The sequence below is a fragment of the Triticum urartu genome, unplaced genomic scaffold (assembly GCF_003073215.2).
Source record: "Triticum urartu cultivar G1812 unplaced genomic scaffold, Tu2.1 TuUngrouped_contig_4591, whole genome shotgun sequence".
NCBI classification, from domain to species: Eukaryota; Viridiplantae; Streptophyta; class Magnoliopsida; order Poales; family Poaceae; genus Triticum; species Triticum urartu.
This window is the reverse complement of record NW_024115191.1, coordinates 2,719-15,037: the sequence shown is the minus strand read 5'-3', so window position 1 is coordinate 15,037 and position 12,319 is coordinate 2,719. Positions and strand designations below refer to the sequence as shown.

The window sequence follows — 12,319 nt, the reverse complement described above, 5'->3', positions numbered from 1 at the left end:
GTCGCCCCCGCTCCGCGGTCGCCGTCGTCCATCAATTTCGTGGCCAGAGACCACCCCAAGCCCCACCACCTTGTCTGGGAGCTCCGGAATGCCTCCCCGAGAAACCCTACTGGAGTACTTGGACCCAGACATCCAGAATCGGCGGCGCTGCGGTCGTCTTCTCCACCTCCGACCACACACCACCGCGCCTTGATATCCCGCTCTGGTGAATCTTCGCGCCTCGCCTCTAGTCCCTAGGCTTCGACACGTCCTCCTGATGCCTCCGCCTCCAGCGCCGACAAGCTATGGGTCCCCAAGCTGTCTTCCCCGCCTCACCATGCTCTGTCGGCCACTGCCGCTGACGAGGACGTTGCTCCAGTGTTACCTCGTCGCGTCCGAGCACGCATACGTGCTCAAGGTGAGCCCTCCCTCGCATTCCCCGTGCCACAGCGTGTTCAGTGACCACAAGATGAATGCACGGAAGGTGCTCGACGGAATGCCAATAGATAGAATGTTGTGAAGAAGATGACCCTCTAGTCATTGACAGGTGGGACCCACGTCTCATTTGCCACATCACTCGGTCAAAGTTTTTGATCGTCGCCACGTCAGCCCGACCAGTGGGGCCAACTTGTCAGTTTCACTGTTTTCGTGAGCTTATCAGATAATCAGTGCTCGGTGTTACGCATTAGTATACCTGGCCATACCTCGGGCCGGGCCTAGCCAAGCCCGACGCAAAAAACCCAGGCCCGGGCCCGGCCCGGCCTGGCCATCGGGCCTGTTTTCTGGCCCGAGCCCGGCCCAAACATGTAAAAGCCCGTCGGGCTCCGGGCCGGCCCGGCCCGACCTTCAGAAAAGTGCAAAAACGATGGGCCCGGCCCAGCCCGGCCATCAGGCTCAAAATCTAGGCCCGAGCCCGGCCTGGGAGCAGCGTCGGGCCGGGCTGGCCGGGCCGGGCTTCCCATGGCGAGGTATACGCATTAGGCACAGAACCGGTAGTTTTTTGTTACTCTAGTCCCAAGTGTGATGGTTTTGGATAAATAACTTTAAAAATGCGGACGTGCAAAATGGCATGCTTTGCTGGCTCGCCAGCTCGACCTTTTAGTTCATCACAAGTTACCCATCGGTGCAATCCATGATCTTCTATCAGAAAAAAAAAACTCCACGGTCTTCTTCTTTGGAGTATGAATTTTTGGTTGCAAACATATAGTACATCGGAGGTTTTCAATCGAACCTTCTAAACCAAGCATCATTGTGGTGTCGGTGCTAACTTCTGCTTTGACAGTAAGCATGATAACGGTCACGCGAGTAATTACAGACTGTGCACTCCCAAACCTGAGTGAACTCTCCGCGTACGTAAACTGAGCTCCACGCCGCGGCTTCAGTGCTTTGCACATCATGACGGTAGATACGATTCCTTTGTCAGTTACTTAGTGCTTGCGAACGGAGCTTCACGGTTGGGCGGTGGCGCTGCATCAGAAGCTTCTGCACTGAAGGCTATGGACCGCAGAGAGCAGAGGCGCAATGCACGCCACGCAGACGGCATATCCTATGCCCACTGCCCGAATGTGATTGGCATCCGTGACAGAACTTTGGATCACTGTATATGATATGATCTATGCCTTGGTCGGTGGAGAAGAATAGATAGTGTGGCGTGCCGTTGATCAAGGAAGGGCCTAGGCCCTCTCGAGTGCGCGGGGAATGTGTGTGTGTGTGTGTGTTGAGAACATCCCCTGCTGCTGGATCACATCGCACTGAACCCCACCACTTTGATCCTGGAAGATCGCTACGCGAATGTGCCGCCAAGCCACTGAAATGTGCTCAGCTCCGCGAATTAAGCTGGCGTTGATGTCACATGAATGACCAAAAGGTTGATTGGATGAGTCTTGTTGTGTCGACGAACCTGACGGGCCGGGGCGTTGGCAGTTGCCATCACCACCAGACGCCTGTCCAGCGCGGGCACGGCAGTAGCATGGCATGGCACCCCCTCCGGTTCCGGAGGCAGGAGCACGGCGAATTTCATTGTCACGCCGAGCCACCGAGGTCCGAGAGCGCCCGTCCTGAAAAATAGGAAGAGACGAGAGAGGCCCCCACGTTGTGGCGGGAGCGGGAGTAATCAATTTGAAGCTTTGGATTGGTGGGGCGGAACAACAGGTCTCGGGAAGCATTCCGATGGTCCCGGCCGGGGCCCCGGAAACTTTGGGCGGAGGAGGGTGACACGATCTGGGCGCCGAGAAGAATTGGTCCGCCGTCAGCGGGGAACAATGGGGTGAGAGACCGGCCGGTCAGGGCAGGCCAGGCGAGGCATGGGGCAGAAAGAAACAAGACTGGTGTTTGCGCGTGACGAAAGAACAGCGAGTCTTTTCAAGGGCCTGACAGCATCAGTGCGTCGACCCATTCGGCTGTTTGCCGGCCTGCGCTTGCCAATCCTGTCAGGTATGGGAATGAACGCTTGCTATTAAAGCAACTCCAACGTGCCGATTCATCTCGTCCATGCGTGTCTGTTTAGGACAAAACAAACACAAAAGTCGATTCAACACGTCGATCCAAACGAACGCGTGTCTGTTTTTTGGCCGCCCGCCGACCCATTTCTGGCTCAAATTTTGGTCTCATTTGCGTCGGTCGAGACATGAAACGGACGCGCGCGACGCTCACCTACTCCTTCTCTTGGCCCGCCAGTCAGCGGCACAGCCACCACCATTTCACCCTACTTTCCCAAAAAAAACTCCCGACCGCTCGCCATGGACGACGTGCCAACCCTCGACGTTGCAGCCGGCCTCGCCTCCTCCGACCATACCTCCGTCGCCTCCACCAAAGGCAAGCCCCACACGCCCCGCAAGACTGTGGCACCGCCCAGGAAGAAGCAGATGACGTTCGAGCAGCGGGTTGTGCAGTCAGCCAAGAGGAAGGGCCGGAGGCACGCACAGGACCACAAGCTCGACGCCGCGACTGCCGCCGCATAGCAGGAGGAGACCAATGCCCGAGTCGCTGCAGCAATGAGGGAGACCCTGCTGTATCTAGGGTTAAATCCTGGCCATCAAGGGCTCATCAGCGGCATTCCCTCGGGTGGTACTGCCAGAGTCGTCGCATGCATTTGCCATGCAGTCAATTCCCAGCTTCCATGTCTATTCGCAAGCCTCTCGCTTCTCTGGGGAATGCTCACCATAGACCATTAAGGTGGACTTGAGCACGGTGTCGTCTAGGAAGAGGCCATGGTTCGAAAAGATGTAGGCTAACATGTTCATGTTCGGTGACGAGTGATCTATGACAAAAAGCACCATCCTTCTTTGTATGACATCAAGTGTGCTGGTATGACCACGGCCATGATGGCGTGGTTGAATCCCGTCTTTTTTTTGTGTGTTGGCATATGTACCGGCCACCGGCAAGTGCGCCAACGTGAACGGTGTGGTGGATTTTTTGAAGTCTGACATGTATGTTGGCCGCTAGCATGGCACCGGGAAACTTTAAGCGATAGCATGAACGCTGACATGATTGACCTTTAAAAGATTATGTATGAACATGAAATGGATCGGTGCATTGTGCACATGTTCAACCCAAACACAAAACAGAACGGACGGCGAGCGGTCAACCGATCTAAATGGACAAAAAGGCAACATAACGTCGATTGGAGTTAGGCCTTTTTCGGTTCATAGGATAGAAATGTTCTATGAATAGAAAAATCATAGGAAGTGAGATGACATGCATTTCAATTCCTATAAAGAAAGAGATGTCATTTGACACATAGGATAGGAATTTTTCCATTGAGTCTTAACTAATGTTTTTTTCTCTAAAATGTAAAGAATTGATTCCTATCCTATATAGGAATAGAAATATATTCCTACAGACCAAAGAGTTTCAAAAAAAAATTTAAAATGTGACGGATTTATTCCTATCCTATATAGGAATAGGAATCCATTCCTATAAACTAAAGGGTCTCAAAGAAAATTTTCCTACACAAATCTTATCCTATAGAATTCATAAACCAAACAGGCCTTAGCTCTGACTGCCTCAACGGTGGCGTATGGAGCACCGTCTCGCTTCGTAGAAATACACGCCACCTACCTAAAGCAGTACTAGGTACACCGTACACGGCCCTCCTACCACCATTTCCCCACTTTTCTATATATGTTCTCTCACTTTCTAATAGGGCTGGAAATCTTTGGCCTCCGTTAAACCACTCCAGAAGTGAGACTGTATGGTCCTCTTACCTTGCTCACTGGTATCAGCATATTCTGTTGAACATTTTCTAATTTCCAGACATATTATCCATAGCCAACTTGTAGGATGTACTCCCACAACTTGCTCTTTGGCTGCCATAACTTCAGGTCTATGGTTGGCTAAACAAAAAGGCCACTACCACAGATGAACAGGGATTGCAAACACTACTAGTATCTGTGAACAGAAATTTCCCTTGCCAGCTACCTAACTAATAACAGTTCAGCTACTAGCACAGATGCATCCCAATTCATACTTGCACGGCAGAGATACAAATAAAACGAGACACAAGAACATAATAATAGTTCACACAATCACTAATTTTCAGACATAAAATGCAAGGTTCAGAACCCACCAGGTGGATGATTTAGGACGACCAACGAACAAATGATCCAGCTCTACGAACATAGTATGGCACAGAGTACGCTACTGACATATTACTACACACGACCAGTATTAGTAGTTCACGACACATGATAAGTGTTCAGCAGCAAAAGCAGACACAGATGCCCACCAGAGCGATTCCCACAGGCAAGGCAAGCACAGCACCTTAAGCCCTCTCGCCACGGATCCTCCTAGCCAGCTGAATGTCCTTGGGCATGATGGTCACCCGCTTGGCATGGATGGCGCACAGGTTGGTGTCCTCGAAGAGACCGACCAGGTAGGCCTCTGCAGCCTCCTGAAGGGCCAGCACCGCATGGCTCTGGAAGCGGAGGTCAGTCTGCACAGACAGAACAGGGCGGTGCTTTTAGCTTACTTGATTGATATAAGAGCTGACATAACAGGAGAAGAGCAATGTAGGGCACAAGTCGATTGATCACCTTGAAGTCCTGGGCAATCTCCCTAACAAGCCTCTGGAATGGAAGCTTCCTGATGAGCAGCTCCGTGCTCTTTTGGTACTTGCGGATCTCACTGCAAAGTCAAGCACAAAATTACTCATTTGAGAATACTTGAAAACAAAACCATATGCAATAACATGTGCTAGCATAGGTTGGAAGGCTTTACACACCGAAGAGCAACAGTTCCAGGGCGGTAACGGTGAGGCTTCTTCACTCCTCCAGTGGTGGGAGCAGACTTACGGGCAGCCTGTCAAAAAGCAAAACAGAGCACATGGTCATGAACAATAATACCATGATAATCCATATACATCAGTAAGATATCTGGTCATAAGCTGACAATGAAGGTTGAGGTTCAAATTATACCCAGTTCAATTTACCTAAACCATAAATAAAGACATGGCATAGATAAACTATCAATATTGCAGTCACAAACCTTGGTGGCTAGCTGCTTCCTGGGAGCCTTTCCTCCAGTGGACTTACGGGCGGTCTGCTTAGTACGAGCCATGAGCAAAACCTTGGTTTACCTGAAGCAAAAACAGAACATAGTCAGTTCTATAAATTGAATATCACAATATCACAAAAACAGAATGCAGTGTATTTCTAACTAAAACTTTTCATTCAAAAGATCAGACCCAAGATAGAACTCCACTTCAGATGAAAGTCCTGATCTACCTTTAGCATAGTTTGTTCACTCAAAAGACACACATAAAGATGACACACTAAAAAACTGCAGCCTAGTATTTTTTTTTAACACTAAAGAAAACAAGGCTACCATGATCGCCTCATCAGAAGCAAGAAAAGAAATAGCAGTCCACTGATAAAAAATATGCTTCCTAGTTATCACATGTAATGGTCGGACATCAACTTCACATAGTTATCTGTGTATGCTTTTAGTTTATCACAAGAATAACATTAGCTAACTAGCAAGTTGGTACAATTCAGATGCAATAAATCAATACTAAGATATGTTAAGCAATCGACTATTTTCAAAATGGCTATGCAACTGCTTCCATATATCAATGCACCCAATTGACTTCCACTATCAGAGTAGACAAGTATATTAGTTCATCCTGTTACTATCATTCCCAGATACCTAGACTGCAGGTTGCTCTCAATACCAAGCTCAAAACAGTAACAAAATTACATTTGCACTGACCACATGCTGTATGCAGGACTTTAGAAACTGAATATCCCAATATAAACACTATGAGCTCATGCCAATTCTTTCCAACCGTACAGTCCTAAAAGAAACTACCAACCCGCAGATACCGAATTCTCCAAACGTTAGTTCAACTCATCAAAAGATATAGCACACACGTCAATAAGTCGAAGCGAAATTTATACCACTGTAACACTATGAAACTACAGATTTGAGGGGCCAGCAGATGAACAGACGCAAATCAAATATGGCACAACTAACGAACTTGGGTACAACTATGATGTACGCGAATCTACAGATCTGCGGGAATTCTTTTGAGGGCTAAGACGCGAAATCATATATCGTCAAATCACGCGATTGGAACTTGAACTACATCGATCGGTCTGCCACCAAACAACAAAACCACCATCAAGCAGGCACAGGTAATCGTGACTAAACGAAATTTAAGCAAGGCTTAAGACCCGAAAGAATCCGTCGAAACAATCAGAATCTGGAACCACGCCCAAACCCTAACCGCGCATAAAATTCAAATCCGCGCCGTGTTAAACCCGAATCAACCGCCCCGGCGAGATTAACGCGGACCGATTCACCAACCACGGCGGGCCACGAAGGAATCAAGCTACCGAATCGAAGAGGACCAGGGGGGGGGGGGGATTTACCTCGCGCGCTTCAGAAACCCCCAAATTCGCCGAGAGGGAGAGGTTGCAACTTTCAGGAGCCTCGGAGAGCGGCGGTTGGGTGGTGGGGTTTTTTTTTCGGTTCGGAGGATGAGGTGAGGTTTTATACTCGGGAGCGGCCAGCCAGCCATGTCTCCGCCGGAGCGGACGGCCTGGATGTCATGGTTTTGTGCTTGGCTTCGAGCGATCGGACGGCGGAGGCCAGCGGTTGGGCGGTGCCACGGATCGCGGTTGTTGCGTGCCTCGCTCCTATTGGCTAGAATATGGAGGACGCGGATCGGGGATTAGTGTGGGGTGGTTCGACTGGTGGTCGTACACGGTGTGTTTTTTCGAATGTACGAGAAAATGGGCTGCCTCTGATATGTGGGGACAAGGTGCTGTGCCGTCCTGATCACGTGTGTAGACGCTGCCTTTGTGTTAGCGTTTTTTTTTGCAGGGAGAAAAGATGTTTTATTCCACAATGAGAGGGTTACAATCACGAGACACCAATTCCTCACACCACGAAGGAATCGAGTACAACCATACCGCAGTACAAGCTTCAGTACGGCTATAGTGTGCCAATTGATGTGCTAATATCTGCTAACTTTTAGAGGAACAGACTTCCTAACTACCAAATGAGCTTTAATCTCAGCAGCTAGATGACCATAGGCCGACCTGGAAAGATTGTCGCTCGAGAGAATGGCCAGAGCATTTGAAGAGTATGATTGAACAATCACTGGGCATTCCGAATGTTGAATGGCCAGTGCCATACCCTGCATAATAGCATGAATTTCCGCTTTCAGGGCATCATTACAATGGAAAATGTATCTGTATACCGCAAAAATTGTAGATCCGTTCTCCCTGCGAAGCACCATGCCAATCGAAGCGCGTCCATCCTGGCCTGAGAATAAACCGTCTACCGACAACGCAACCCAGCCCATAGGCGGAGGAGGCCAAGGCGTGGGGGATTCTGTAATTTTTACACACTTTGGCCGACTATCCTCATACAACGGCATCTTTCCTTTGACGATTTCCTCCATGCTATAGTTCCTTACCAAATTCAGTGACTTATAATAACTGTCAAGATAATCCACAGTTACCTCTACTGAGGTCTCATTCTTCCCGTGTGTTATATCATTTCGGAGTTGCCAAATACGCCAGATCGTCATGATTACCAAGTCCCTGGTCTTGTCCGAACATTTTGAAAGTAGCTCCAGTACCCAGTCCTTACCAGAGTCCACTAGTAGTGAGTCATCAGGCAAGGGCCAGATTGCACGTAAGCCCTCCCAAACACGCCGGGCGTGCATGCATGAAATCAATGCATGAAAACTGCTTTCAATCTCCGCTCCACAAATAGGACATGATCTCTGTATATGAATACGACGATGCGCTTTGCCTAGATTAGTTGCCAATGCACCTGTCACCGTCTTCCATGCCATAATACGCATCTTGAGTGGAACATTAGATTTCCAAATCGAATTCCAAATCGACCTGTCACCGTCCGGTCTAGTACTGCATGCGCCCCATGAATGCATCTCATCATATGTTTCCGTCGCCAACCTGTAGGCACTTTTGACTGTAAAATTCTCATGCGGCTCGAGAAACCAGCCGATGAAGTCCTGCTGGTTCCTAGGAGACGTGCGTATCTTAAGAATCTCAGCAACATCCATTGGCCAAAAATGCTCCTCGACACGGTCTCTGATCCAAGCACTATTATTATCTAAGAAATCAGAGACACGGTTAAACCAGCAGTTCCTTTTAGGAGTAATTGGTCGAAAATCGTATCGTCGAGGAATCCAAGGATCTCTCCACGTTCTAACCGATGCACCATCACCAATCCTCCATATTACCTTTCTTAACAAGATCCAAACCATGAGCTATTCCTTTCCATACGGCCGATGAATTTCCAATGAAAACCGTATCCAAGATACTGCCGCGTGGAAAATATTTTGCCTTCAATAGACGAGCACATAAACTGTCAGGGGAATCAATCAATCGCCACGCTTGTTTTGCCAATAACGCTTGATTAAAAGCACGCATATCCCTGAATCCCATACCCCCCTTGCTTTTAGGGAGTCTCAGCTTATCCCAGCTCAGCCATGCCATTTTTCTCTTGCCACTCTCAACTCCCCACCAGTACTGCCTCATCATCCTTGTCAGATCGTCACATACCGAAGCAGGTAAGCGAAACACGCTCATAATATATGTGGGAATAGCCTGGGCTACAGATTTGATTAAAATCTCTTTGTTACCTGAAGACATGAATTGCTCGCTCCAGTCCACTAGTCTCTTCCTCAATCTTTCCTGGGTGGTTTCAAACCTCCCTTTATGCATTCTCCCCTCAGGTACCGGCAAACCCAAATATTTGGGTTCAAACCCTTCACTTGTAATCTCCAAAATACTCTTTACTTCCCCAGATACCACCTCAGTGTAGTTACTAGAGAAAAGGATGGAACACTTTGACGGGTTTATAAGTTGTCCCGTAGCCAGCGCATAAGTGCTCAACAAACCTTTCACAATTGTTGCTTGCTGTTCCGAGGCTTGAAAAAACAATAGTGAATCATCCGCAAATAATAAGTGAGATATCGTCGGTGCACGACGACAAATTTTAACACCTTCCAGCCCCTCCTCCGTAATAGCTTTGTTGACCAAACAAGATAGGGCATCAGCAACAAAGAGAAATAAAAACGGGGACAAGGGATCACCTTGTCTGAGGCCACGAGAGGGTATGAAAGACTCCAATAATTTCCCATTCAATTTCACCGAATACTTCACAGAGGAAACACACGCCATGATCCAAGAAATCCACACATGAGAAAAACCCCACTTGCGTAGGGCCTTCTCCAAGAATACCCAGTCCACCCGGTCATATGCCTTAGAAAGATCCAATTTATACGCACAACATGCCGGTGAACTGCCACTAACAGATTGAATATGATCAATACACTCGAAAGCTATAATAGAATTATCAGTAATAAGTCTCCCTGGAATAAACGCGCTCTGATTTTCCGATATGAGCTCCGACAAAATGGGACATAGTCGGTTTACTATGCACTTAGAGTCTATTTTGTAGATCACATTACACAAGCTTATCGGTCTAAAATCCTTGAGCTCCTTCGGAAATTGGACTTTTGGAATCAACACAATAGCTGTGTCATTAGCTCCGTCTGGCATAACCCCAGAAGCAAAAAAACTCCAATACTGCTGCAATAATTTCTCCTTTCACCACCGCCCAATTACGTTGAAAAAAACAAGTAGGAAAACCATCCGTACCTGGGGCCTTAATGGGCCAATCTGAAAGAGAGCGTCCGAAATCTCCTTCTCAGTGAACGGAGCACATAAAACATCATTCATCTCTGCAGTAACTTTCTCCTCAATACACTCTAGCACAACATCTGGGGTTAAAGTCGGGTCTTTAGTGCACACCTCCTGAAAAAATGATCTTGTCATTAACTCCATCTCAGAAGGAGCATTACACCAAGTGCCATCAAGTCGATGTAGCCGAAGTATATGATTTCGTCTAGCTCGCCAAACAGCCCTTCGATGCAAGTATTCTGTGTTCCTTTCTCCTTCTTTTAACCAAGTTATCCGCGAATGTTGCAGCCACAACATCTCTTCTCTGTATAGAAGCTCATCAAGTTCATGCATCTTCTGCCGAATCAAACAACGATCGGCATTATCTTCTTGTAAGCTTCGAAGTTCCAACCGGAGCCTCTCAATATCACGCAGGACATGCCCAAAATTTTTGCTGCTCCATTGCCGAAGGTTTATCATCAGTTCTTTCAACGAATTTGAAACCGATCCCAAGTTTCCAGCCGGTCGGTTCCTCTCCCATGCACGTCCAATAACGTCTTGCAGGTTGGGATCCCTTTCCCACATAATTTCATATCGTGCCACCCCTCATCGTCTATGATTTGCATCGGATGGGACCATCTCGAGGACGATCGGGCAATGGTCTGAGCACGAAGACGCAAGGTGGACCACTCTCGACGTTGGGAAAAGGTCACGCCACTGCTCATCCGCACATACACGGTCCAACCGCACTCGCACATTGTTGTTTCCAACTTGCCCATTATCATATGTGAATGGCATCCCCGAGAAGCCAAGATCCACCAATTCACAAAGCATCAGGCAGTCCCTAAATGCGGTCATCTGAGTTTCTGATCTCATAACTCTTGACATATGTTCGTGTTGCCAAAGAGCTTCGTTGAAGTCCCCACATACCAGCCATGGGTCTTGCGACACCGCTCTCAACCGAGTTAGATGATCCCACATGAGGTGCCTGTTCTCAACCCTTGGCTCACCATAAATAAAAGTCATACGCCATTTTTTAACACAGCTTTTATCCTCAACCGAGACATCAATGTACCATTGACATGAATCCAAAACTGTGACCAGCAAGGATTCATCCCAGTAGAGCGCAAGACCACCACTCAATCCCGAGCTATTCACACCACAGAATCCTTTCAAACCCAGTCTCCATCTCAATTTTTCCATCTTATCAGCTGCTTGCCTTGTTTCACAAAGAAAGACAAGCTTGGGGATGTTGGTTTTCGAGAGGGCCAACACCTCACGAATTGTCCGGCGGTTCCCCGCCCCCCGGCAGTTCCAAATTAGGGAATTCATTGTTCCCGGCGCGGCTCCTCACGGGAGCCCACCGCAATGTTTAAATCATCAACAGAGTTAATACCATTCTTCACTCTTTTACTTCCCGAACTAGAGGTTGGCGAAGATGTATGAATATCCTCACCATTCCCTGAAGCTTTTGCAAGAATATGCTCAATTGGCTCACCATGTACAACCACAAAATCATCCGTTGGAAGAAGACGCTTCCTCACACTTTTGTCCACTTCCATGCTTGTTTTTCCAGCAGCGTTAATCACCTGCACAGTCAGCACCTTTCCAGAAGAGGGGTCCTTCAGTGGACTAGATGCAGTATTCTCAAGATCCACATCACCTTTTTCAACAGTACTAGGATTAGCACCACGACAACCTCCTTTTAATTCAGTTCTGTTCATATTTGGTGGATCCGCATAAAGCCAATCCCCAAACTTCAACTCCTTTGCAGCATATTCGCCCGAACCACACTCCTTATACTCATGTCCAATTCTGCCACAGAACTTACAAAATCGAGCAAGTTTCTCATATCTTACAGCAAAAACCTGCCTCTCCTTTCCTCTGATAATACTTACATGCTTTGTTAGGGCCTCACATACATCATGCTTCACCCTAATTTGATATAAACATCCCCTCATGTTTGTTTTTAGGGCTAAATACTGCTTTTATTAAATTTCAACAATCATTGCAATATAAATAATGTTTGGGAAATGATGTGCGCGGCTTGATCGCGTAGCGACCCACTACACACCTGTCTCCCCCGATCCACTTTTTTGCGTTGATTTTTTTCTTCCTTGGCCGACCAGGTGCCCTTGGCCCATCACGATCCATTTTGTTTCTTCTCCTCCTCTTCGGCC

General features: G+C 47.9%; 1 protein-coding gene across 1 annotated transcript; it reads right to left on the bottom strand.

Moving 5' to 3' along the window:
- Positions 1-4,487: 4,487 nt before the first annotated feature.
- On the bottom strand, positions 4,488-7,000 carry LOC125528042 (histone H3.3). Its single transcript, XM_048692558.1, has 5 exons — positions 6,849-7,000; positions 5,464-5,554; positions 5,201-5,277; positions 5,013-5,103; positions 4,488-4,912 (listed from the first exon to the last, which is right to left on the bottom strand). Exons 2-5 carry the CDS (start codon positions 5,533-5,535, stop codon positions 4,742-4,744), a joined length of 411 nt encoding a protein of 136 aa, XP_048548515.1. The 5' UTR covers positions 5,536-5,554; positions 6,849-7,000; the 3' UTR covers positions 4,488-4,741.
- Between the last annotated feature and the right edge of the window lie 5,319 nt (positions 7,001-12,319).